Here is a 27,969-nt window from a genome sequence, read left to right on the forward strand (position 1 = left end):
AGTTTCAGGTGTACAATATAACAATTCAGTATTTGTGTAGGTTGTGAAGGGATCATCACAATAAGTCTAATTAACATCTGTCACCATACATAGTTACAGGATTTCTTTTTCTTGTGATGAGGACTTTTAAGATCTACTCTCTTAGCAACTTTCAAATATGCAGCACAACATTATTAACTATAGTCACCATGCTGTGCATTATATTTATTTGTGTCATGTATGATAAAGATCCCCGAAAGACTTTCTTTCTGATATCTCTTTTTAATTAAACATGGTTTTGAATGATTAGCTTCTTGACCTTGGGGTCAATGTCTTTTAAAAATAAATATCATGTAATTTGTGTAGACTCAAGAAACATATTTTGAGGGATAGTACTTGAGGTAAGAATTTAAAAAATTCTCAGTAAGTGCATTTTTATGGTGTTATATACTCGTCATAAGTAGTTTGAATCAAATTTTCATTTATCGGAAAAAACCCCATGTTCTTATTTTTCTCTCAAGTTTTGGTTGAATATGAGTAGTAATTCATGTGCCCTAAAGTGTATCAGGAAGATAGTGCATCAATAAATGGTTGGTAAATCTAATTTCTTCCTTCCTTCCTTCCTTTCTTTTTCTTTCTTTCTTCCTTCCTTCCTCCTTTCCTTTCCTTCCCTTTCCTTCCCTTCCCTTCCTTTCTCTCTTTCTCTCCCTCCCTCCCTTCCTTTTTTCCTGAATCAATTGATCCTGATAAGTATTTATGTATGCATTTATTTGATTTTTTTCTTCCAGTTTTATTGAGATATTATTGGCATACAGCACTGTATAAGTTTCAGGTGTACAGCATAATGACTTGACTTACATACATCATGAACTGGTAATCACAATAAGTGCAGTGAACATCCATCATCTCAAATAGATACAAAATTAAAGAAACAAAAAAATTTTTTTCCATATGATGAGAACCCTTAGGATTTACTCTTGACAACTTTCATATATAAAATAGAACAGTGTTAATTATATTTATCATGCGTACATTATACCCCTAGTACTTATTTATCTTGTAACAGACTGTAACTAGACTTACTATGGTGATCCTTTTGAAATGTATAGAAATATTTAAACACTGTGTTATGTAACAGGAACTAATATAGTGTTGTAGGTCAATAATACTTCAAAAACAAACAACCAACCCAACATAGAAACTCACAGAAAAAGATCAGATTTGTGGTTACCAGAGGCAGTGGTGGTGGTGGAGTTGGCTGAAAGCAGTCAAAAAGTGCAAACTTCCAGGTAAATCTAATTTCTCATGCTGGCTCTGCCACTTACCAGTTTTTTGAACTTGGATAAGAGACTTTATCTTTTTTGTCTCAGTTTCCTCATATTTAGAATGTGGGTGATGATGCCTGTATTGCACCTGTGCTTTGAAGATGAACCATAATGCATGCAAAGGGCTTAGCACCATGCTTGCCTGACATAGAGTAGGAACATAGAGTAGGAGCTCAGTAAATGCATCGTAATTTCTTTGTAGATATTACAGTTAAAGTCTTTGTCCCAAAGGATTTCTTGTCCAGGAGCACACAGCTAGAGTAGAAATTGCATGGTGGATGGGAAAAAATGGTAAACCAGATGTCTGGTTTTCAGTTTTGACATTTCTGTTCAATGGCTTCCCATCACACATGGGATAAAGTCTAGACTTCTTGGTGTGGCTCACAGGTACTTCCTGTCTGCTGCTCACCTTTCCCTCTGCCCTCATCTCCCACAAGCACCCTGTGCTCCAGCCCCATGGCTCCTTGAGGGGCCATGCTCCCCTGCTTGTGTGCCTTTGTTCAGGTGGTTCCCCCTGCAGCTCTCCTGTCTCCTCTTTCCACTGGAAAAGTCCAGCTCATCTAGGCCTCCTCTATCCCTGTTCATCCCAAACTTAGCCAGACTCGGCCCTCTCCATGAGCCCCACTCTTTCTTTGGCTGAGATTCACACTGTGTCCTCTGTTCTCCCATAGTACCTATTGTAGCACTTATAATAATATTATAGGTGTTATATTTAAAGATGTTTTCTTCCCCACTGTAGAGTTTTATGTAGCATGCTCTAGCTTACACAGCACCCTTACGTACATTACCTCATTTGATCCTTACAACCACACTGTAAGGTAGATATTTTTATCTCCAAGATACAGAGAAGGAAGCTGTGGCTCACAAAGATGGAATTACTCCCCCAGAGTCACACAGTTAGTGAGCAGCAGAGCTCAGTTTTGACCTGGAGGATAGTTTTCTTTCCACTGCACCACAGCCACTCTGACATAGTTCAAAGAACAACTTGAAAGAGGGAATTTCCCGAACAACTTTCTCTGGAAAGTGCAAATAAATCTTAGCCTTACCCTAGTTAATCCATAGCAAACTTTTATATTTTTAATTTTTAATTTTTATAGCAATCTTTCACATCCTGAATATGGATGGGCATTTTCAAGTAACATTAATCTCAGGTTCACAAGTAGCTCAAAATAATTAGCAAATTACTGATAAATGAGTGTTTTCTTATAGCATGTTTTGAATTATACTAGGTTATACAATCTGCTCTACAGTAGGAGATGCGTATGGGCTGCTTGGCAATGGAAATGTGATATACATGTGCTGCCGGTGTGAATGATTTTTCCTTCATGGTCTCTTTAGAGGAATATGCTGCTAGATGCATTGCTCTATAGGGGGAGAGGTGGAAAACCAATACTATACTATAGTCAGCTTTACACTGGGCAAGGGCTGCTCACATTAGCCAAATACTCTCAACTGAGGAGTTCCCATGACTGTAGAATGAAGGCTTAACCACGAAACGAATGGATTTCCCAAAGTTAAGTTCTGTATTGTTATCGGCAGATTTGTAATGATTCTTTCGGCCTGAGTTGCTGAAAGAAAGAAAGAAAGAAAGGAGGGAGGGAGGAAGGAAGGAAAGAAAGAAGGAACTTGTATGTATTTCTGAAGGTAACTTTGGTTTCATTGCACGGCTATTAGCTATGTAGACAAAAACATTGATAGACAATATTATGAACATTAGCAACTACTGAACCGCAGGCTGTTGGCAATAGTCTTAAAATCATTTGGCTTTGTACACCATGTAAGCAGACTTGTATTTCACAGAATTCACATGTGCTTAGTGATCCTTGGAGTAATACGAGTAAAGAGATTTTATGTCATATGAAAGGCTCAGGATGACCGCTCATAAGAAAGGTTTTTTCTCCTCATTTCAGAACCTTTTTTTAAAAGGAAGAAAGAGGCCTATTTAACTAATAATGCCTACTTTATTTTAGCCAAAAACTTATATAAGGTGAGGCAATTATGGCCATACCTTGACTGAGAATAATACGCTTAAAATGTCTGCATTGAAATGTGGTGAATCATTGTTGATATGCTATGAAAACAGGTATGTTATGTGTGCAAGGCCAACAAGGCGTCAGACCTCAGGAATCAGGCAGTGCTTTGCTGAAATTCATAGAGCAGGACAATAAACATCATTTATTGTTCATCATTTGTGTGATCTTTGAGAAAATGTCTTTATGAAGGGATTTGGCTCCGGACGCGCAGGCTCAGTGGCCGTGGCTCATGGGCCCAGCCGCTCCGCGGCATGTGAGATCTTCCCGGACCGGGGCACGAACCCGTGTCCCCTGCATCGGCAGGCGGACTCTCAACCACTGTGCCACCAGGGAAGCCCATATGAAGGGATTTTTAAAGGCACTTTTTGTAGAGAGATATTTGTGATCTCTTAGTCTAGTGAGGATAGTAATATTGAAATGGTTGGATTTTAGGGAGGAAAAAGAAATGACATTTGTGAATTTGAACAATTTGAGCAGATTAATGTAAAAACTGGAATTTATTTTAGTTTAGTGCATTTTGTACTACCATGGATGGTCCACGTTTTAAATAAATTATAGATATGAAAGTTTAAGCTATTAAAATGATAAATAAATGGTTGCTTTTAAAAATTATTTGCTTTACTGAGGTTTCCATTATAGAATTTCTTTACATCTTTCCATTGGATTTCTTACCTGGCAAAATAATAGGTGCTTCCTTCCCTTTTATCCTAAGGGAATAGTAAGTACACATTTTGTCTGAAATAACATCTCTGCTAAGCTCTTCAGGTGGGAAAGGTATGTTCAGAGAACATTTCTTTGATGTATTGGGCAGATACGATTATGGAAGCAGTAAAGGGTAAAGCTGGATAATACCACAGAGTTTTCAAGTTGGAAGGGACTTTCTTTGCCATTCCATTTAATTTGAGACCAAAGGAGGAATCCCTTCAGTAGGATTTCTGAGATGAAGATCCTTGAGGGAGTTGAATTCAAGCCCAAGAAGTTTGGGGATTTTGCTTTTAGGCAGCAGGTAGCTATTGGGTCTTGGGAATGAGAGGACAGGGTCCATGGTCAGAGTTGTGCCTTAGGAGATTAGTCTGGGTTTGAGGTATAGGAAGACTTGAAAGGGGTGAGAAAGTGAAATTGGAGAAACTGATTAGAAAGCTTTGCAAATGTCTGCGTATTGGGTAATGTTGGCGTGGATTCGAGTTATAGCAGTGAGTAGGAAAGTATGGGACCGATAAGAAACCATTAAGGTGGAAGACTCAGTAGGACTCTGCAGTTATTGACTATGCAAAATAAGGTGGAGAAGCTCCAAAGTTAGAAGCTGAGCTGCTTGAGATAATAGTGGTAGCAACTATAGTGTCCAAAGTATTAACTTCCTTTTTAAAAAACATAAATTTATTTATTTTATTTTATTTTTATTTTTGGCTGTGTTGTGTCCGTTGCTGTGCACCGGCTTTCTCTAGTTGCGGGGAGCAGGGGTTACTCTTGGTTGCAGTGCGTGGACTTCTCATTGCGGTGGCTTCTCTTGTTGTGGAGCACGGGCTCTAGGTGCGTGGGCTTCAATTGTTGTGGCGTGCGGGCTCAGTAGTTGTGGCTCGCGGGCTCTAGAGCGCAGGCTCAGTAGTTGTGGCACATGGGCTCAGCTGCTCTGCGGCATGTGGGATCTTCCCGGACCAGGGCCCGAACCCGCGTCCCCCGCATTGGCAGGCAGACTCCCAACCACTGCGCCACCAGGGAAGCCCCTTAACTTCTTTTTATTTAGTGTCTTTTCACCAAGTATTTTAATAGCATCAAATAATAAGACCATTAAATACTATTTTATATCAATATGCTTAAAATAAATTGTTGTAGATAAAAAATCCTGTTTTCAAAGAAACTCTTGAGAACTTCCTATGTCATGGAAAGCTTAATAGCACGACACAGGTAGAGGACCCATTTGAAAGTCAAATTAATAATGAGTGAAATTGATACCTGGAATTGACATGATATTTTAAATCAACTATAGTTCAATTAAAAACAATGAGTGGGGCTTCCCTGGTGGCGCAGTGGTTGAGAGTCCGCCTGCCGATGCAGGGGACACGGGTTCGTGTCCCGGTCTGGGAAGATCCCACATGCCGCAGAGCGGGTGGGCCCGTGAGCCATGGCCACTGAGCCTGCGCGTCCGGAGCCTGTGCTCTGCAATGGGAGAGGCCACAACAGTGAGAGGCCCCGCGTACTGAAAAAAAAAAACAAAAAACAATGAGTGAAATTGACTGACTAGGCTGACTCATCTTGTGATATTTTAAGTGGTAGCTATGGCAATTTTGGACACTTTATACATTTCAGATTTAAGTTTTTTCTTTTTTTTTTTTTTTTTGATGTGCACCATTTTTAAAGTATGTATTGAATTTGTTAGAATATTGCTTCTGTTTTATGTTTTGGTTTTTTGGCTGTGAGGCATGTGGGATCTTAGCTCCCCGACCAGGGATTGAACCTGTACACCCTGCCTTGGAAGGTGAAGTCTTAACCACTGGACTGCCAGGGAAGTCCCGATTTAAGTTGTTTCATAATTTTATGTACCAGGAGCACATTATTTTGTTTTCAAAAATGAGGTAGGCCAATGGTAGCTCATTAGAGCAACAGCATCCGCATAGAGAATGTTATCATCAATTAGACAAAGGACTAGGAAGGAGTGTGTATTCTGTTACCTTTGCCACCACACGTGGAGTTAACTTTCATGCAGTCCTGCCAAAATGCTGGTGAATGGTTAACCATCTGCACGAACCTGTATAAAACCATGTCCAGCCAAGTTACTGTGTTGTTTCAAACAATGCTCATATGTTTTATTTAGTGCTGTTATCTTCTAGATGACATATTTTAAAAGGTTAAAAAGCCCTTTATGCCTTCTGGGTAGACATTGCTTGGTAGAGCTGAGCAGTGAAATGTGAGTCTCTGTAGTTAGGTTATTACTCCATTTAAATTTATTCATGATTTACTGAGTATCCATCTGAAGGGAGGCTTTCAATGTATGTATTCCTTTTAATAACATTAGAAAATATTTGTGTTCGTTGGGTTAGATTACAAGAATAATTATGTGATGTAATGTTGAATTTTATTCACTTGTTCAGCAAATACTGGATGGCAACCATAGGTAGGGTGTTAAGGATGCAAAGATGAATAGATTGAGCACCTGCAAGAGGCATGTAGTCCAGCTGTGCTTTTGCCTGTTGACATCATGTGAAAGTGACATCAACAAGTAAGACAAATAAGAACTTCCCAGGAGTTTGTTTTCCTGCTGAACCCTCTGTAATTATTCCTTATCCTGGAGTTTCCTTTCGTCTTTGGACATCTCTTGCTCTAATAAGCCATCTGAGTTCCTCTAAGTATGTTAGGTGCCCTGCATAGGAAATCTTGTATCTTTATTGCCAATGAAATTTCTGACGTGTTTTAGGCTTTCAATAAAAAACCGTGTAATGAAAACCTGAGTGGCCATTGCACTATAAAGATATATATTAGGAGTTTGGGATTAACATAGACACACTAGTATATATAAAATAGATAATCAACAGGAACCTACCGTGAAGCACAGGGAGCTCAATCTTCTGTAATAACCTATATGAGAAAAGAAGCTGAAAAAGATGGATATGTGTGTATGTATAACTGAATCACTTTGCTGTACACCTGAAACTAACACAATATTGTAAATTAACTATATTCCAATATAAAGTAAAAATTAAATTTAAATTAAAAAAAAGAAAAAAATATATAAAGTATCCTGAATTAGAAAAATTGTTCAGTGTTCAGGGAAATCAGACAGGATGGAAACAAAGATTTCTTTAGACACGAGGCAGTGAGGTATGTATATGGTGTTTAGGGGCTCAGTAGTGTTTTAGTATCATGTTTCTGAGAGAAATTCTGTTCTACCTTGTGACAGTGAGTGAATGAAACTGTGAAGACTGAGAAAGAGGAGTGGATTTAATAAAATGCTTCTGGGTAGGATTTCTGCCCTTTTGCACCTAGGTCCCCAATGTGGGATTTTGATGGAAATGATGAATGAAGAGTAAGAAATATGCAGACAGTATTTTTGCTTCTTTAACCAAGGCAGACTGCTTTGTTATTATGAATAAAAGCAATATCTCTGGGTTTCTTTGTTTTTTTGCCAATTAGGTGATTATTACACCGGGAGAAAATAATCAAGTTATAGTCCTTCACCAGCTATCAGTGCTGTACTGTCCCAACAAAAAAGCTTCCAGAAAGTTCCTGATATCATAATAGCTGATACTGTCTTCTGCTGTGTTTTTTTGGAGGATTATTTGCCTTCATATTGTAAAGCTTCATAATCTTAAAAATATTCCAATTAAATGAAAAACAAAATAGCTCTGGAAGCAGTGAATGATGTTTTTCAGGGAAAGGTTTTTTCTTTTTCTTTTTTTTTTTTCTTTTTAGGTTGTATATACGGTTTCGTCTTCTGGGAACTTTGGTTCTGTTTTTGCCAGGAGTTTGGGGATAAGCTTACTTTATTCTGGGTCAGTTACATTTTGAAAAGTAGGGCAAGATAAATCCAGGGTCATTTAGAGTCCTGTTAAAGTAGGTTAACAAAGATCTCATTCATTCCTTATAGAAATCAGAATCCTTTTTAATTAGCCCCATGGGCGATACAAGATTTTCTGAGCATTTGTTGTGTATGCATGTGTGTGGGGAGGGGGTGTAATTATTCAGAGCTTGAAGTAGTATATTAGGAAAAATAAAACTCAAAATAATTTCCCTTTGGAAATGGGAAAATTTGAAGTAAATATAAGAGATTAATTTATAACCATCTGGTGGGTTTAGTGTGTGATTTTATACTCTTAAAAATCAGAGGTCATTCTAAATGTGCCTCTTCAAGAGATTACTTCCCTCATCTGGTTTCAGCATTGGTGATTATAATTTCTCCAAATGGCTCCATTTTTCTAAACGTTCAGCAGGGAAATTTGGTAAAAGGTAACTGTATTTGTTGTTCTCAATATGTATGAGAGCTGAAGTTTACTAATAACCACTGGGTATTTTTAGAGTCATTTAAAATGGTAGATAAAAAGCTATGAATGATTTATTAGAGAAATGGAATGTTTGACATTATCATGTGTGTATATCTTAGATATATGTATATCTTAGAAAGATAATGTGTGTATCTTTGCAGGAGAGATATGAGATTCTGGGTGAATAATCTCTCCTGGTCATTGATGGTCTATGAGGCAACATGTGTTGAATGAGCACTGGAAGAAAGTGGGAGAAGAGCAGCCACACACACTTGCTCTCTGCCTCTGGGGTGGAGCAGCATGCACGGGTCACGCCTTTGTCTTTTCAGCCTTTACTACAGAGGGTACTACCAATTACACGGGTAGCAAAATGTTACAGGATCAAGGGCACCTGGCTCAAATACAGAACACCAACAGCCCTTCTCAAATTTGAGTAACATGTAGGATCTTTCCAAAACGTGGGCGTTGTTGGCCTCGTCTTCAGTTAAGAAGGATATTCAGAGTGCAGACTAGTTCTGCTGTATGTGTCTGTCTGCCTCAGTCTGAGTGTTTACTCAGCAGAACTTCCAGGGTGGTTTGATGTCTTCAAACCAAAATGTTTCAAAAGTACAGTTGAATTCACACTTAACCAGTTTATCGCGTAATTACGGTTTTTATGAATACAGGTAAATCTGTTCATTGATATATTCATGCAGCATGTGTTCCCTGAAACCCCACCTTGTATCAAGCACTATTTTTTTTTTTTTTATCAAGCACTATTTTGGGTTGAGAGGTTATTGAGGTGAACAACTCCAGTAAGCTTCATGTGCCCCACGAGGCTTGCATTTCAGTTACAGAGACAAACAATAAATCATTAAGAAAAATAGCAAATATCAAAAACAGATTTATGCAAAAATGGATTTATGCTTGGGCATCTTCTTTAGATCAGGTGTCAGAGAAGGAAGAGGAGATACTTAAGGAGCAATTGAATAACACAAAGGAGCTGCTGTGCAAAGAGCTAGGGAGGAGCATTCCAGTATGAGACAATGGCTCAAGGAAGAACTCAACAAGAGAAACAAACATGGTGAATTCATGGAGCAAAGGGAGCCTGGTGTGGCTGGATTGTGGTGGATGAGGGGCAGGGTGATTGGAGAGCAAGGCAGAGCTGGGTTAGGCAGGGATTCATCAGCTCTAAGCTAAGGTGTGTGGATGGGAAACCTTTGGAAGGTTTTAATCAAGGGAGTAACATGATCTGATTTACATTTTCCACTCTGGCTGCTGCGTGGAGAGGGGATTATCTGGGAGCAGGAGGGGAAGCAGGAAAGCCAGTTAGGATGCTTTTGTTGTAGCCCTGGTGAGATATCATAGTATTTTGGACCCAGGGTGGTAGCAATGGGATGAAGAACCACGGATTTCTTTTCAAAGGATGTTTGTGAACATTGGGATGATTGGGTGATTAATAAGAGAAATTAAGGATAATTTCTAAATTTTTGCCTTGAGCAATTGGTTATGGAATTTATTGTGGTAAAGATTGGCAGATAGGGCTTCCCTGGTGGCACAGTGGTTGAGAGTCCGCCTGCCGATGCAGGGGACATGGGTTCGTGCTCCGGTCCGGGAAGATCCCACATGCCGTGGAGCGGCTAGGCCCGTGAGCCATGGCCGCTGAGCCTGCGCATCCGGAGCCTGTGCTCTGCAACGGGAGAGGCCACAGCAGTGAGAGACCCGCGTATCGCAAAAAAAAAAAAAAAAAGATTGGCAGATAAACTAGTTTTGGGGGAAATCAAGCTTGTATTTTTGCCATGATAGATATGAGATGCTTATTTGATATCCAGATGGAGATGTCAAGTAGACAGTTGGATGTCAGGATTCAGAGTTCTAGAGAAAGGTATAGATTTGGCAGCCATCAGCATATGGCTGGTATACTTACATTTAAAGCCACGGACTGGATGAGATCACCTATGGAATATGTAGCTAGAGCAGACCTTTTAGGTCTTGCAGTGTTCAGAGGTCAAACAGAAGAGGAGGAGCAAGCAAAGGACCCTGAGAAGGAGTGGCCAAGGCCAAAGAAGGAAAACCAGGCAAGTGTGATGGCCTGGAAACCCCTAGATGAAGATATTTCAAGAAGGGTGTATGGTCAACTGTGTTAAGTAGAGAAATGGCCATTGGATTGGGTTCATAGAGTCAGCTGGTGGCTCTAATGCATTCGCCACACTCAGGTAGTAGAGATGGAGGCCTGACTGGAGGGGGTTGAGGAGAGAATGGGAGGTGAGGGAGTAGAGACAGTGACTTAACATTTCAAGAAATTTTGTTGATATCAGGTACTTGTTGAAGGGAAATGTAGGATTTTTTAAAGTAAGAGATACTACTCCATTAACTGTTATGCTTTTCCTAAGTTAGGTTCCTTTATTGCTAGAGCCCCATTCATTTATTTGTTCATTCATTATTCAACAAGTGTTTTTAAATACCTATGGTGTATGACACTGTGCTGAACACAGGGGATGGCACATGGCATGTGCTGTCCTGAAACGTATGTTCTGATTATAGGGATACAGACAATTATATCAACAGTAGAGTATGATGTGTGCTGCAAAGAGGGCTGACATGGTGCTATAGAGGTACAGAGTAGGAATACCTCACCCAGACTTGGGAGTCAGGGAAAGCTTTCCAGAGGAAGCGATTTCTAAGCTTAGACCTAAAATGTGTTAATAGATGAGCAGGCATTGAAGGTGGAAAGAGTGCTCCAGGCTGTGGTGACGGCATATAAAAGCCAGAAGATGAGGCTGAATGTGGCGCATTCCAGGAAACGGATGTTTAGCGAGACTGAGGATTAGAGTTTGACGGGAGAGTGTGAAAAGATGAGGTCATGTAAATGTATAGGGGTTTGAAGTTTTTCTTAAGACCAAGGGGAAGCAACTGAAGGATTCTGAGTAGAAGCATATTCAGAACTAGTGATTTAGAAATCACCCAGGGGGCACTGTGGGGTGTGGTCTTATGGGACTGAGTGTGGAGACAGGAAGACCGGCTGAGAGATAATGGTGTCCTCATCTAGGAGGTGCCGGTATGGATGGAGAGAAATGGATATCCAGAGATATCTAATAGATATAATTTTCAGGGCTTTAAAATTTTTTAATTTTTATTTTATTTTTAAAATTTTTATTGGAGTATAGTTGATTTACAATGTTGTGTTAGTTTCAGGTGTACAGCAAAGTGAATCAGTTATACGTATACATATATCCACTCTTTTTGTTGGATATATGTATATATATGTAATATGTATATATGTATATACATATATATATATATACATATACATATATATGTATATATATGTAATGGCCAGGTAGGCCATTACAGAGTATTGAGTAGAGTTCCCTGTGCTATATAGTAGGTCCTTGTCGATTATTTTATATATAGTAGTGTGTATATGTCAATCCCAATCTCCCAATTTATTCCCCTCCCCATCCCCTGCTAACCATATGTTTGTTTTCTACATCCGTGACTCTACCTGTTTTGTAAATAAGTTCATTTGTACCCTTTTTTTTTAGATTCCACATATAAGCTATATCATATGAAATAATTTTTATTTTCAGCTTTATTGAGGTAATTATCAGGATGTTTTGATTGACTGGGTATGGGAAAGGGAGGGAGAGGGAAGTATCAAAGATGACTCAGGTTTATTCTTGGGCAAATGAGTGGATGATGGAACTGAAAAAAAATGCAGGAGAACAACTTTGGTAGGAGAGGGAGTTGATTGAGATGGTAACTCAGTTCTGGAAATGCTGAGTTTGAACTGTCCCTGGAATAACTAGGTGGAGATACCCGGAAGATAGTGGAATAAACATATGCACAGCTCAGGAGAAACAGACACCTGGGCTGAAGGTAAAGATTTGGAATTGATTAGTATATAAATGGTGATTGGTTCCCTGGGAGTAGGTGAAGGTATCTAGAGAAAGAGAAGAAGGGCCTAGGCAGAACATTCCAGAGACAGAAAAAGCAAAACCAGCCCATAATAGGGCCTGGGAAGGGGTGTCCAGAGAAGTAGAAAGAAAACAAGGTGAGTGTGGTACTGTGGAATCCTAAGAAAGAGAATATTTCAAGAAGGAGAGAGTAGTAAACAGTATCAGAAGTTTCAAGGTATCCAAAAAGTACTGAGAAGTATCCATGAGGTTTAGCAATGAGTATATTATAAGTGGCCCTGCTCAGAATTAAGTGGAAAGGCTGGGGTGGAAGCCAGCTTTTCGTGGGTTGAGAAGTGAGTGGTAGGTGAGGAAGTGAAGACAGCCAGGGTAGACAATTCTTTCAAGAAGTTTGGGTTTGAAGGGGAGGACAGAGAGAGGGTGGTAGCTGGAGGGGCCACAGATCTGGCATTTAAGCTGATTTTTAATTATAATGAAAAGAACATGGATTTTGGTATCAGACATGTCTGGATTTGAATTTCTCTCTCACCAGATGTGACAACTAGAGCACAGTATCCAGGGCACAGTAGACTTTCAATAAATGCTTATTGAATGAGTGACTAAAAACCCTTCATCTTCTGGGAGCTATAGTTTTCTCATTTACAAAATGCCTGCCTGACCACCTGACTAGAAGCTTTAATGAAATAGTGTCATTGTTCCTTACCCTCGAGTCCTACTTATTCCTGGACATGGCTTGTTTCAGCAAGCCTTCTGAGCCCCTCCACGCGTGTCTTAGGATACCCATAAGTTAGAATAGATTCACATTGCATTACATTATGTTAATATCTCAGTTTATTATTTCATTACTATTTTTGCCAGGCCCTTCCTGTTCCCTTGTTGTCTCAAGAATAAGTCACCCATGTAAACCAGTCTAATTACTTTAGCTAGGAGTTTCTGAGCGTGAGCTATGTGAACCCCCTCAGTCAGGATCTCTGGGAATTGGGGCACAGAACCCTGCACTTAAACCATGACTCGCTGGCATTCAAAAGTGTAGGAATCCTAGATTTGTAATCACGGCACGTATCTCCTTAGTGCAGTCTGGCTCTTTTGCACTCAGAAGTCAGAGGTGCTTGGACTGCTGCCCCGGTGGAAGGTGTTTAGGCTCACACCTTGATTTTCACAAGAAAAATGCTCACAGTGTTAATGTGGTTGGTGAAAGGCAGTAAGGAGTAAGAGATACGTGCTAAAAGAAATGTAGTCATTTCTTTGATTTATTCATTCCACAGATGTTTATTGAGCAACTCAGGTGAGTCAGAAGAGGGTAAGAAAGAAGAGAAAAAAATAGCACCCCAGATCCTAGGCATTTTATCTGTATCGTGGGCTCATTTTCATGTGCTAGAAATACAAGATTTGCTTTTACGCAGAGAGCCAGGAGCTATGTTCCATGGGGCTGGAAACAAAAGCCTCAGTGTGAAAATCTCAGGTGTTTGCATAAGGGTGTGGTTGCCTCATGTGGCTACAGGACCTTGCTGGATCCTACATGCTAAGGCCCTAAGCAGAAATTCTTTGCTGTGTGTCATAGATTTCCCCAACAAACTAAGTACTTAAATCTGTGGGTTCACTGGGGAAAAATAGCAACAAAGCCCCTCTCGCTCCTGCCCCAGCCAAATAACCATTCATTCAACAAATGCTTTCTGAATTCGAACAACATGAAACACACTGTGTACAAGCTGCAGGCAAAGTGAGGCGCTAAATCAGACCTGGCCTCTGCTCTCCGAGAGCCCGTAGGCTAGTGAGGAGGCAGATAGTCATCAAGTTAGCTCACAGATGTTAGCTAATATTTTTTTAGGAACGGCTTTATAGAGATATAATTCAAGATGTGATTCACATACCATGCAACTCGCCCATTTAAAGTGTACAATTCAATCATTTTTAGTATACTCACAGAATTGTGCAACCATTGCATTTAATTTTAGAACATTTTTATCACCGCCCGCCCCCCTCACCCCCCAAGAAACCCCATACCCTTTATTCCCATTTTATTCCAAAACCTTGTACTCCTCCCTGCATCAGGCCGAGGCCACCACTGATCTACTTTCTGTGTCTATAGACTGTCCTATTCTGGACATTTTGTACATGTGGAATCATATGTGGTATTTTGTGATGCCTTCTTTCAGTTAGCATAATGATTTCAACATTCATCCCTGTTGTAGCTAATATTCATTTGTGTAGATCAAGCATAATCTTGCCAGGGATTGATAAACTTTTTTTGTAGAGGACCAGGTAGTAAATATTTTAGCTTTGAGGTCCATATGGTCTCTGTCACAACTACTCAATTTGCCATTTTAGCATGAACGTAGCTACAGACAATATGTGAACAAATGAGTGTGTCTGTGTTCCAAGAAGACTGTATTTACAAAAATAGGTGGTGGGCTACATTTAGCCTTTGGGATTATCTGTTGTTGATCTCTGATTCTACATCAGTACAAGTACTTAATCCTCTTAGCAACTCTGTGAGGTAGATACTGTTAATCCCCATCTTACAAATGAGAAGACTGAGGCACATAGCAAGTAGGTGGCAGATACGGGATCAAACTCAGGTAGTCTGGCTCTAGAGAACCATGCTCTTAACCTTGTCAATGATTATAAGTTGAGGCCGATGCTAAGTAGTGGAGGAAGACAGATTGACTTAGGTTTCCTTCGGGATGCAACAGTTGAGCTGAGCCCTAAGGGTAATTAGAAGTCAAGTAGGTGAAGAGGGCAGGGTGGTGCAAACAGCTGTGGCAGGAGGGGACATAGCTTGTAAAGGCCCTGAAGGAAGATGGGGTGGCTGGAGCCCTGGGCATGGAGGAGAGTTGTAAGTGCCGAGGCTGGGGAGATGCTCTGGGGTGGACCATGCAAGCCTCACAGGCTGTTTTGCTTTTGATCTTCAGAGCAGAGGGAAACCATCAAAGGGTGGAAAGGGTACTGTGGTCAGATGTACTGGCTGAAGTGGAGAACAGATTGAAGGGAGCAGAGCAGACCTGGTTGGCCATGGACATGGTCCAGGCCAGACCTGACGGTAGATCAGGCAAGAGGGCCGTCAGATGTAGAGAAGGAGGCGCATACCAGAGCCATGTGGAGGCAAATTTGCAGGATTTGGCGGTAGGCTGTACTTGGGGCTGATAGAGGATGGTGGTGTCAAGTCCATGAGATGAAAACACAGATGACGGCGGGTTTGGGGAGAAGTAGGGAGGTAGAGTGTCATTTCAGTCCTGGAATGCTGAGTTTGACAGGCAAGTGCTGTTTTTTCCATAGTGACAACACAGATTCTCCTGGGAGGAAATACATGAATGAAAAGAATTTTGAAGTAGAGACGTGGTTGCACATTGAGTTTACGAGATGTGTTAGCTAGGACTTAGCTTCTAAACTCACTTTTCCGGTTCAATAAGTGAGATCTCAGTCCTGGTACTATTTATTTTTCTTTCTTACTTGCTTATTTGTTTGGCTTAAGAAAATGTGTTGTAAATTGTCCCCCTGCTTTCTCTGTTGGTTAATAGTCTCCCCTTTTGTAGTTCAGTAACAGGCCTTTTCCTGTTTATTCTTCAGATATTTTAGGCTTTTCTTGTTTTCATTGTGCATGCCTGTGTGTTTTCATTCATTTATTTGTTTGTTATCATCTCCATGAGAAACAATAGAAGAGGTGGCCTTATTATTTTTAGTTCCCTTTCTATTGGATAACAGCTTGGGTAAGATTCTTTGGGATGGCTGTTGGAACACATGGCTAAAATGTGTTGCGTTATTGTCTGAATTTAGTTATTCTTACCTTGTCTCACAGAGAGTTGAGTTGGCAGCATTGTTTCAGGGGAGAGCAGCAGGGTCTCATTAGTGCATGCCCTTTTGTTCAAGACATTTTCTTAGTAGAAGAAAGAAATTACCCAGGGGTTTTTGATTTTGAATTTTATTTGTTTTTCTTAGACAGCAGCTTCTTATTACTTATCTATTTTATACATATTAGTGTATATATGTCAATCCCAATCTCCCAATTCATCCCACCCACAGCTTCCCCCCACAGCTTTCCCCAATTGGTGTCCATACATTTGTTCTCTACATCTGTGCCCAGGGGTTTTTAAAACAAGGATTAGGATAAGACATAGGCCTAGTAACTGTTGCCAATAAATTCTTCTCCTTGCAATAAGTCAGTTTGAACCTCAATCTTTTAATATTTACTAAGTCTTTCAATCAGCAAAATGTATTGAGTACCTCTTCTCTACATGGCACTGGTCTAAGGGGAAGCAAAAACACAAAAGCATAAGGGTTTAATATTAAGGTTGATACAAGGAGTTGGAGAGAAACCACATAGAGGTACATGACTGACTGCAGTACATGAGCAGCAAGTGGTGATTACCATAAGATAGAAACAAAACTGTTGGTTATTCATGTAGCTATCCTTTCATAAAAATACAGGTAGAATGATGATAAACATGCTATTTTATAATTTGCTCTTTTTCACTTAAGAATATACCTGCATTGGCACATAGGTATCTACTTTGTTCTTTTACTGGGTAAATGATAATTTTCTTCCTTTCTGGTAATGTGGAAGCTTTATGATCTCCTTTTTAAAAATTTCTTATGGCTTAACAGATGCTTTTTAACTTTAAATAGTGTACCTAAATTGCTGCTTTTTGAATTATCAACTTAAAAAATGAAACCATATCATGTGTAGTAATTTAATTTACATATACATACATTCTTTCATTCGACAAGTGTAGTAATTTAATTTACATACACATACATTCATTCTTTCATTTGACAAGTATTGACTAAGTGCCTTCTACTTGTGAGGTATTATTCTAGGAGCGAGGAACCCAGTGACCGACCAAAACAAGTCCTTGCTCTTTAGAATTTATGTTCTTTGCCTGTCTAATCTAGAAGGATGCACAGGAAATTGTTAATTAATGTTGTCTCTGGGGAAGGAAAATGGGTGTGTGGGGAAAGTTAAGATTAACTTTGAATTCTGTTACTGTTTATAAAACATGTTTTATGAGGATTATATATTACTTCCTAATCCTAATAATGATTAAAAAAAAAAAAGACCCAACGAAGTATTGTGGTAGGCCAGAGCCAGAAGAGATTATTTCTGTTTCACAAAGGGGACATTTGAACAGGATATATGTCTTATTTTAACAAATGTTGATCGAATGCCCCCCATGTGCATTGTGCTGGGTGCTGGGGTTTCTGTGAATGCAGAGGTCTGCGGGAGGATTAGCCAGTCCAGAGGGTACATAGCATGTTGATTCAGAAAAGAGAGCAACTTAACTGGGGAGCTGCATATATTCTAGTTTGGCTAGAGAAGTAGGATGTAAGTGGGGAAGTCATGGGGGATGAGTCAGGAAAAAGTTGATTGGAGTCAAATTCTGAATGACCTAGAATGTTAGGCTAAGAATCTATAATTTATTCATTAAGGAATTAGGGAGTGATCAAAAGATTTTAACGAGGAGAGTGAAAGATCCAAGTAATAAATCTGGTGCCATGTGCAATAAACCTGTTATCAATAACCAGCAATAGAAAGGGAAGAAGGGAAATTCCTGGATAGAGAAGGCTGCAAAGCCTCCTTGGTGACCTCATGCAGTAGAGAACGTTCTTGGAGAAGCCACATTGTAAGAATTTGTTGCTCTGTGTTTAAGTGAAAATGCCAATTAGAGATTCTCATGCCTGGGTAACTGCCTTTGAACTCTTATACCAGGGAGGACTGCTGGAGTCAACATTTTAGATGAACTTTTGTGGAGACTGGACCTTGCTGAGACACAGTGGCCTTGGTAGTTTAATAATGAAATTTATAATGAACCTAAAATCTACACTCTTTAATTGAGCTTAACTCAATTTGTTTTCATTTAAGTTCCCTTCCAGCTAAGGATATGAGTTGCCAGCTCACAAAAGGCAGATTGAATAAGAACAAAGTCAGAGATTAAATGTATTTTTATGGTAATGACACCTAGAGAAAACCTTTTCCTTCTATGCCTTTCTGAAACTCAGCCAGATATTTTCCAAGAATGATAATCTAGGATAGCCATAGGGGCCTGAATGAAATTCACTGACTACATTTTCCTGCATTTTATATATTTCTTATTTGCCTTAAAAATCAGAATAGAGAATTTCTCATTCTCTATTCCTTGGCATTTTAAGAAACTCATCCTTATGATAGATTTTATTATTTTCTGTCTGTTTTTGTCTTTTTCTGTCCCTGATGTCTGCTGATTAAATGGTTTTTTTCTCATTACTCAGCCATAAAAAAAGAGTGAAATAATGCTATTTGCAGCAACATGGTTGGACCTGGAGATTATCATACAAAGTGATACGTCAGACAGAGAAAGACAAATTTCATATAATATCGCTTAAATGTGGAATCTAAGAAATGGTACAAATGAACTTATTTACAAAACAGAAACAGACTCACAGACTTAGAAAACAAACTTATGATTACCAAAGGGGAAAGGTGGGGAGAGAGGGATAAATTAGGAGGTTGGCATTAACAGATACATACTACTATATATAAAATAGATAATCAACAGGGACCTACTGTATAGCACAGGGGAACTCTACACAATACTCTGTAATTGCCTATATGGGAAAAGAATCTGAAAAACAACAGATATTTGTGTATGTATAACTGAATCACTTTGCTGCACACCTGAAACTAACACAACATTGTAAATCAGCTATATTCCAATATAAAATAAAAATTAAATTAAAAAAATAAAAAAATAGGGGCTTCCCTGGTGGCGCAGTGGTTGAGAATCTGCCTGCTAATGCAGGGGACACAGGTTCGAGCCCTGGTCTGGGAGGATCCCACATGCTGGGGAGCAACTGGGCCCGTGAGCCACAACTACTGAGCCTGCGCGTCTGGAGCCTGTGCTCCGCAACAAGAGAGGCCACAATTGTGAGAGGCCCGCGCACGGCGATGGAGAGTGGCTCCCACTTGCCACAACTAGAGAAAGCCCTCGCACAGAAACGAGGACCCAACACAGCAAAAATAATTAATTAATAAACTCGTACCCCCAATGTCTTAAAAAAATAAAAAACAAATAAATAAATAAATAAAAGGTCCTATTCTCTTTATGTCATTTTGAGAAGAGTTTTATTATTTCATTAGAAAGTTACTCTGGAAATTAAAAAATAAAACCCAACATTAAAAAAAAATCTCACCCACTCAAATTAAGTTGCTTTAAAGCATGTGGCTCTCAATTATTTTTTTCCCCAATGGATCAGCCTTTGAAAAGAACAAAAGGTTACTTATCCTGCTATAGGGGGAGCTATTTGGCTCTGGTTCCTGTTGAATTAATACCACTTTTCAGGGATAAGGCAGTATGAAAATGTGAGAAAAGTGTGTCAAGGGATAAGTGACATGGCACAGACGAAACCATTTAATTGAGTAGTCATAAAGGTGTTTAATTGCACCTGGGACATCTTTGTCTGCTGTTAGCAAGGGTCCTTGTTGCATTTGAAGGGTTATGATTTCCAGGATGAAGAGGTGAACAATGTGTTAGTTAAAAGCCATGAAATTTAAAAACCTTTTCCTGAGGGTTTCGTTTGCTAACTGGAGAGTTTGGGTCGGGATTTGTTCTGCCTGCTCCTCTTATTGTTTTTCCCCTTGTTTCTATTAGATTTTAATCAACTTAGGACAGGGATAACTTAAGGTTTTCATTGGAAATTTTTGGTTATTTTAAATTTATGTCCCTATCAGAGGTCAGTCCAACCTATGTGAGACTAGGTGCTCCAAGTTGAGCAGTCCTTATAGAGCCCTCATATGCTGCCTGTTTTCTCAGCCTAGGAAAATTCACAGTCCTCAGTTTGCTCAGTACCAAGACCCCTTTTGTCCAGCATCACATGGAAATGATCATGTGATCCCTCATCTTTCTTGGAAATAATTCAGAATGACTGAGGTTTCCAGGTAGATGTGCAATACTCAAACTCCTTGGGCACACAGTGCTCCTTTACATTCCTTTTTGTGCCAGCGTTTCACCCCCTCTATGGTTATTCCTTTCTCCCACAATAATTCCCCTAACGTTAGTGTAGACTCTCTGTCCTGGACCTGGTAGTATTCCTGGTTAGTTTCTTCTCCATACTTTACACCTAGAAAGAAAAAAAAAATCTCTCTTGGCTCCTTAAGGATAAAGAAGAGAGCCCTCGGGCTTCCCTGGTGGCACAGTGTTTGAGAGTCCGCCTGCCGATGCAGGGGACGCGGGTTCGTGCCCCGGTCCGGGAAGATCCCACATGCCGCGGAGCGGCTGGGCCTGTGAGCCATGTCCACTGAGCCTGCACATCCGGAGCCTGTGCTCCGCAATGGGAGAGGCCACAACAGTGAGAGGCCCACGTACCGCAAAAAAAAAAAAAAAAAGAGAGCCCTCTTTGTTTGTTTTCCTTGTTGTTTGTTTTGTTTTTTGTTTTGAATTTCTGCTTTTTTGTAATAATGAAATAGTCCCTTCCTGCTTATACACGTGGCCTCGATTAATGTACTTTGTGCGCATGTAACTTGATCCTGGAAACATAAAAACTTGTTCTCTAGTTTTCTCTATGGAGGAACAAAGTTAGCTCTCAACACATTTTTTGGTAAGCGTCAGTACATGTTTAAAATTTATTGTCTTATCATCTGCTGATTCTAGGGAAACAAACAATGAAAACATTAGTAACATTTTGAATTATAGGACAAAATTATGGTTCTTTATAATTCTTTTTTTAAAAATTTTATTTATTTATTTATTTTTGGCTGCCTTGGATCTTCATTGGGGCGCAAGAGCTTTCTCTAGCTGTGGCGAGCGGGGGCTACTCTTCATTTTGGTGCACGAGCTTCTCATTGCGGTGGCTTCTCTTGTTGCGGAGCACGGGCTCTAGGCATGCGGGCTTCAGTAGTTGTGGCACGTGGGCTTAGTTGCTCCGCGGTATGTGGGATCTTCCCGGACTGGGGCACGAACCTGTGTCCCCTGCATCTGCAGGCGGACTCTCAACCACTGCGCCACCAGGGAAGCCCCCTGAATATATTTTGAAGGTGGACGTAAGAGGATTTCCCGAGGCATTGGACGTGAAGTGTGAGAGAAAGAGAGAAGCCAACCTGTGATGGAGGAGGAAGACAGAGAGTATAGGGGCCTGCAAGCAGAAGGAGAGAGTGATTATCTGTACTGAATGCTGCTGATTGCTCCAGAAAGATGAAGACTGAGAATCGATCATTGGTTTTAGTGGGGGCTGGGGGGGTCGTTGATGAACTCGATTCATGGTGACCTTGATGAAAGAGTAGTTTCAGCGGAATGGTAAGGGTATGATTGGTGTGGGTTCAGTTAAGAGAGAAGGAGGAGGGGACCTGGAGACCAGGAACATAGACAAATCTATTTGAGGAGTTTTGCCACAATGGACCTGTACCTGATGGGGTCAAGAGAGGGTTGTTTTTTGTTTTTAGTTTTAGATGGGCGAATTAATAGCATGGATCAGTACTAATGGGAATAGTCTCGGGTGGGGGAGAGGATAATACAGGAGAGAAAGGAGTAAAAGGTCCTGGAGTAGCTCCAAAGGGATGAGGGAAGGAAGGGATTGGCTTTAGGTCTGAGCAAGGCTGGCTCACCCATGCTAACAGGCAGGAGGCAGAGCCTTTTGATAGGTTACTAGACAAGGGAGTAGATGATCCCTAAGTGTCCTGGGGAAGCAAGGTCTCAGCTGAGAGTAAGGATGGGAGGGGAGGCGTTGGGAGTTTGAGAAAGAAGGAGAGGGTGTGAAATTGCTGTCTAGAGGAGTGGGAGAGGGCAGTGTATTATGATTTCCAGGCAGCATTGAGGGCCTACTTGGCGGTCACGATGAGACTGGTCAGCAGTTACGGATTTCCTTCCAGCCACATTCAGCAGCATGCGTGCAGGTATGAGTGAGCAGAGAGTGGTGATGAAGAGCACACAGCAGAATGAGAGGTGCAAGGGAATGTTTGTAATAACTGATCGTGGAATTTACAATGGATAAGGATGAAAGGAAGGAGACCAAGGGGGCGAGGGACAGTGTAAAACTGGCAGAATTGATGGCTTGGAGTTGCTGATGGACTCCAAGGATTGTTGGAGTTGAGACACTAGTGAGAATGAACTGAAAAGATAAGGAATGATGTTCAGAGATGGGGATGCATGAACTCAAGATCATGAGTTGTAGTTATTAGTAATGACAAGGTCAGGGTATAACCATGACAGTGAGTGGTTGAGGCAGAGCAGAAGACACATTTATTGGAGAAGAATTCAAGAAACAGAGAGGCCAGAAGGTTGGAAGTTTCACCAGTATGTGTATTGAAATTACGACAAATTAGGGGTCACATTGGAAAGAGCAACAGTGGGGAAGGAGCTAAAACCTTTGAGAAATGATGAGGAATGACAGAGGTAAGTAGATGACTGTAATAGTGGGGACTGTCTGATGCCATGAGAGTTAAAGCTGGAGCATTTCAGGGACAAAGAGAGTGGAAAATGATCTGGAAGTAGCAGCGAAGAGCAAGGAACTAGTGGTCCAAGGTCTGTAAGAGAAAGCAATGCTGTCACTTGGGAGGGCTGTGGGGGAAGCAGAGTTCTGGGTTAGGGCGGAGGTTCAATTAGAGCAGAAAGGTGAAGAGGGTAGTGGGCACATAGGGGATTTTGCTGATGGTCTATTATGGATTTCAGCATCAGTGAAGGGTTTCAGGAGTTAAGGAGAGGTGGGAGATGAGAAAAATTGGGGGACGTGCAGAGTCTTTTGGAAATTAGAGGGAGAACGGAGGGGGACCTGAGTGTGTGAACTGTGTGTGTGTGTGAGGGGCAAAGGCACAGTGAGATGAGATCTGGTGAGCCTGCGGTAGGTGGTGGGAACAAGGCTGTAAGCATTAGGCACAGGGAGGAGTGGGTGTCTGGATTGCTCTCACCCCTGTCCAGTAGGATGAGGAGATCTGGGGAAATGGAAAGACAGTCCTGTGTGCAGGGGAACCCCTGGCCTCAGGGCTGAGGGTGTCTGCTGGAGCTGAGGGGCTAGAGGTGAGGGGAAGAATGGTGTCGGGATGGAGCTCTCTCCTGCCCTGGGGAGGAAGGAAGGATCCACACCGAGTGTTCTGATCTTTCCCTGGACTCCTGGTTAGTAAGAGTGAGAGCTAGCACTTCTGTGTTTCCTTGGTGCAAGGGTCTGTTCACTTTGAGTGAACCACTAACAGTCTCTAGCGGTGAGTGCTTCTCACCTTATTCCACGAGGAACCTGCCCCACGTCACACAGCTACTCAGTAACACAGGCAGGATTTGAACTCAGGTCTCTCTGATTCTAATTGCAGCTGATTGACAGTTAATTCAGTGACAATATATTCTTCATGATAAATGTCAAGACTAAACTGCCGCAACTTTATGAGTCCTTTGAAATGTATTCAGATGTTCTGGGTTTATCTGAAGTACCATGTGGTGTTGGCTTAGACTGCAAGTCCATTTGGGTTAGAAACCCTTTTTTTTTTCTTCACAGGTCCTTGTACAGCACTGTCAAGGTCGTGTAGGGGCTAATTCTTTTGTCGGTAAAATATTAAAAACCGTTGTCTCTTGCAGTTAAACGGTGGCTTTGAGAAATATCTTATTTCAACGTGCTATATTTCCAAAACACTTCTTGGACAAACACCTGAGATTTAAACTAAGTCCTAGAACGTATATAAGATTGTGAGATACACACACGTACCCAGAGTGACAGACCTTTGAAACGTTGATTTGTTCAAATGGTTTCTGAGGCTTCTCGTTTTCTAACTGCTATTGTCCTTTTTAAATAGCTGAACAGGAAGACACTCAGAAGAAAACCTTCACATGCTGGGTAAACTCACAGTTGGCAAAGGTGAGGAAAAAGAGAGCAAATCAAGCTATAAATATATATTTAAGTGATTCCTCCTGTTCCCTCAGTTTTGGTCCCCAAAATGGCACTGGTGACATGTAAAAGGTTGAAAAAATGTGCTGAATGTCACCTTGATCTTGTTTTGATGTATCTGTTATTCTTTTCCAACACGAAAAGGGGGCATTTTTGTTAAGGCTATGGGAGACAGTGCTAGAAAATATTTAAAGCAGTAACATCTCTTTTATCAAATGAAATTGTAAGAAGTCATATATGTTGAGTGTTATGTTAGACACTGTTGTAAGTACTTTAAATGTACTGACCACTCGTTATGTTTCGGTGACTTCACAACATCCTGAGACAGATAGTATTGTCTGTGTTTAGAGAACAAGGAAACTAAGGTACAGAGACGTTGTGTGACTTCTCCAAGGTCCCACAGCTTACAAGTGATCGTGCTGGGATGCAAACCCAGGCAGTCTGGACCCAGAGGCCTTGATCTTAATCTCTGTGCTATCCTGGCCTTCAGTGATCCAGGTGCCCGGAATAACCTAGATACAAAATGAGTGAGCCTCTTCGCCCAGGCTACCCATCCCAGCACAGTGCTTGTCATTCTAAAAAGAGGAAATTCATAAACAGGTTACTCTGGACATGTAATCTCCCCAAAGGGGTCACTATTGGCTGATTCTGAGCGTCATGAATGCCACTTCACTGCACAAGTTTTAAGCCCTCAGTGAAAGCTGAAAGAGTGTTGTGTCACTGGAAATTTGCTGTGAGATAAATTCACTACTTTCCTTATCATGTTTTGATATGGAACTTTGTGTGTTTTCTACATTCTGTTAATTAAGAAGAAAATCACTACTGAATCTTAGCTTGTGCAAAGATGCAAAAGCACATTTATGAGATTCTTAAAAGTTACCGTGTTTTTGGACCAAAGTTTCAATGATTACTTTTCTTGTGACCTTTTGTAGCACACCCCTCCCTCAGTTGTATCGGACCTATTCACAGACATTAAAAAGGGGCATGTCCTCCTGGACCTGCTGGAAGTACTCTCAGGACAACAGTTGGTAAGCTTTTAAAACAACATTAAGAAATTTTGTGGATTAAAAAAAAAAAAAATCACATTTGTGAGTAATATATTTTGCTTGAATTTCATAGCCTCGAGATAAAGGATCTAATACATTCCAGTGTAGAAGCAATATAGAACATGCCCTGAGATTCCTAAAAAACCGATCAGTGAGTATGAAATTCACATGAAAATTCATTGGGGAGATAAATGCTGTGAAATATTTTCTCCTTTTAACATGCGTTTCTTTTTTTTCCAGATCAAACTAATAAACATTCACGTTACTGATATTATAGATGGAAACCCATCCATTATTCTTGGCCTAATCTGGACAATTATACTGCACTTTCATGTAAGTAGTTTGATGATATGAAAAGTATTCCTGTTCTAATTACCACAGTATGAAATAAGTGTAATGCAATAAGTGTGACTTGATGCTAGAGCTTCTTCCAGAAATAGGACCCTCTGGAAGTCTTGTTAGGTGGAAAATATATAACAGACCCTTTGCCACTTATGTTATTCTTCAATTGAAAATTGAATGCTGAATTATCATGATATCCTGAAATATCCATGGTATCAGCACCAGTCTGAATAGAACTTGCCATGGTAAATTTTTGCTTATTATTGTTTATTTACTCTGTCAGAAGAGAGAATAGGAAGCTTCTGGAGTAAATTCTTGAAAATTAACCCATTAAACTTGGTTAAATCTCCCTATTTTTGAGGTCCCTTGTCTAATCTAATAATCCTGCAACATCTAGCTCTGTCCCAAGACTGACTCATAGCTTTCATTTCATTCCACAAATATTTTTGAGCACCTACTTTGTGCTAACTTTTGTGCTGGGACAGTAAGAAAATAACAGGGAGCACTCCCCTGGTGGCACAGTGGTTAAGTATCCACCTGCCAATGTAGGGGACACGGGTTCAATCCCTGGTCTGGAAGATCCCACATGCCGTGGAGCAACTAAGCCTGTGCGCCACAGCTACTGAGCCTGTGCTCTAGAGCCCGTGCGCTGTAACTGCTGAGCCCCACACGCTGCAGCTAATGAAGGCTTCGCACTCTGGGCCCTGTGTGCCGCAACTACTGAGCCCATGTGCTGGAACTACTGAAGCCCACACACCTAGAGCCCATGCTGTGCAACAAGAGAAGCCACTGAAACGAGAAGCCCGTGCACTGCAACGAAGAGTAGCCCTCGCTCACTGCAACTAGAGAAAGCCCGCACACAACAATGAAGACCCAACGCAGCCAAAAAAAACAAAAAGAAAGAAAGAAAATAACAGGGAATAAGTAGGTTATAGTCCTGACTTTATGACACTTATGGCTGATAAATACATTCTTTCAGGCCTGGGATTTTGAATTAGTGCGTATTTTCTGTAGCTACTTAAAAACTTATATGTTCAGGGGCTTCCCTGGTGGCACAGTGGTTGAGAGTCCGCCTGCCGATGCAGGGGACACGGGTTTGTGCCCCGGTCTGGGAAGATCCCACATGCCGCGGAGCAACTAAGCCCATTCGCCACAACTACTGAGCCTGCGCTCTAGAGCCTGCGAGCCACAACTACTGAACCTGCATGTGACAACTACTGAAGCCCACGTGCCTAGAGCCCGTTCTCCACAACAAGAGAAGCCACTGCAATGAGAAGCCTGCGCGCCTAAATGAAGAGTAGCCCCCGCTCCCGCAGCTAGAGAAAACCCGCAGGCAGCAACGAAGACCCAACACAGCCAAAAATAAATAAAATAAATAAATTTAAAAAAAAAAGATTCAATTTAAAGTTTTGTTTTAATATTGTAAATAAACTTTTGTCAAAAGTATACAACACACAGAGAAAACTGCACAGATCTTAAATGTAGAGCTTGATGAATATTTGGAAATTAAACACATCCACGTAACCACCATTTAACTGAAGATAAGATGATAGAATATTGCCAGCATCCCAGAGCCCCCAGGTCTTTCTCCCAGTCCCTGCCCTCCTTCCCTAAAGATAACCGCTACTTTGATCTTTATCATTGGTTAGTTTAGCATTTTAAACTCCATATAAACAGAATTATAACTGAATTATTTTGCATACACTATATAATAGTCTTTTCTACCTGACTTATTTCACTTAACTTCATGTCTGTGAGATTCATCCTCTTGAGGCAGGTATCAGTGGGTCTTTCTTTTCCATTGCTGTATATGAATATACCATTGCATGAATATACCAGAACTTATTTACCATTCTACTGTTGACGGATATTTCTTTTGCTGCCAGTTTTAAGCTATTATGAATAAAGCTGCTAAAAACATTCTTGTATCTGCCCTTTGGTGGTACAAGCCCTTACTTCTGTTGCATATTTATCTAGGACTGGAACTGCTGGGCTGCAGGGCATGTGATCTTCAACTTTAGTAGATACTGCCAAACAGTTTTTCAAACTTGTTGTGATTTACACTGTTACCAGAGTTTAAGAGTTGCTTGCTCCAATCCTTGCTAATACTTGGCATTAAAAACTTTTATTTTAGCTATGCTGCTGTGTATAATGATTTTTAGAAGTTTTAAAATGTATTCTGGATACAAGTCCTTTGTTGGGTATATATAAATTGCAAATATCTTCTCTGACTCTGTGGCTTGCTTTCTCAAATCTTTAATGAACAGACATTCATAATTTTAATGTAGTTCACATTTATCAGCTTCTTTTTTTTTTTTTGGTGGCTAGTACTTTTTATGTCCTTTAAAGAATTCTTTCCCTTTGCCAGTACCATGGAGATATTCTCTTATGTTATTTTCTAGAATAGTTCTGTCCAATAGGACTTTCTGCAGTGATGGAAATGTTCTGTACCTGCACTGGACAGAACAGTAGCCACTAGCCACTTGTGGCTATTGAACACTTGGCATGTGACTAGTATGACTGAGGAACTAAATTTT

The 27,969-nt window shown here is 40.5% G+C and overlaps 1 protein-coding gene across 9 annotated transcripts in view; it reads left to right on the forward strand.

Moving 5' to 3' along the window:
• The window catches only part of SYNE2 (spectrin repeat containing nuclear envelope protein 2), a 337,188-nt gene that overhangs the window by 65,191 nt on the left and 244,028 nt on the right, over nt 1-27,969 (forward strand). For all 9 annotated transcript variants that reach the window (XM_027111459.1, XM_027111458.1, XM_027111452.1 and 6 more), the window contains exons 3-6: nt 23,953-24,014; nt 24,977-25,072; nt 25,164-25,241; nt 25,331-25,423. In XM_027111459.1, the coding sequence (XP_026967260.1) occupies nt 23,953-24,014; nt 24,977-25,072; nt 25,164-25,241; nt 25,331-25,423 (329 nt within the window). The remainder of the gene's footprint in view (nt 1-23,952; nt 24,015-24,976; nt 25,073-25,163; nt 25,242-25,330; nt 25,424-27,969) is intronic.

Source organism: Aethalodelphis obliquidens, unplaced genomic scaffold (assembly GCF_003676395.1).
Source record: "Aethalodelphis obliquidens isolate GAN/ISIS:26980383/991018 unplaced genomic scaffold, ASM367639v1 scaffold10, whole genome shotgun sequence".
Taxonomy (NCBI): Eukaryota; Metazoa; Chordata; class Mammalia; order Artiodactyla; family Delphinidae; genus Aethalodelphis; species Aethalodelphis obliquidens.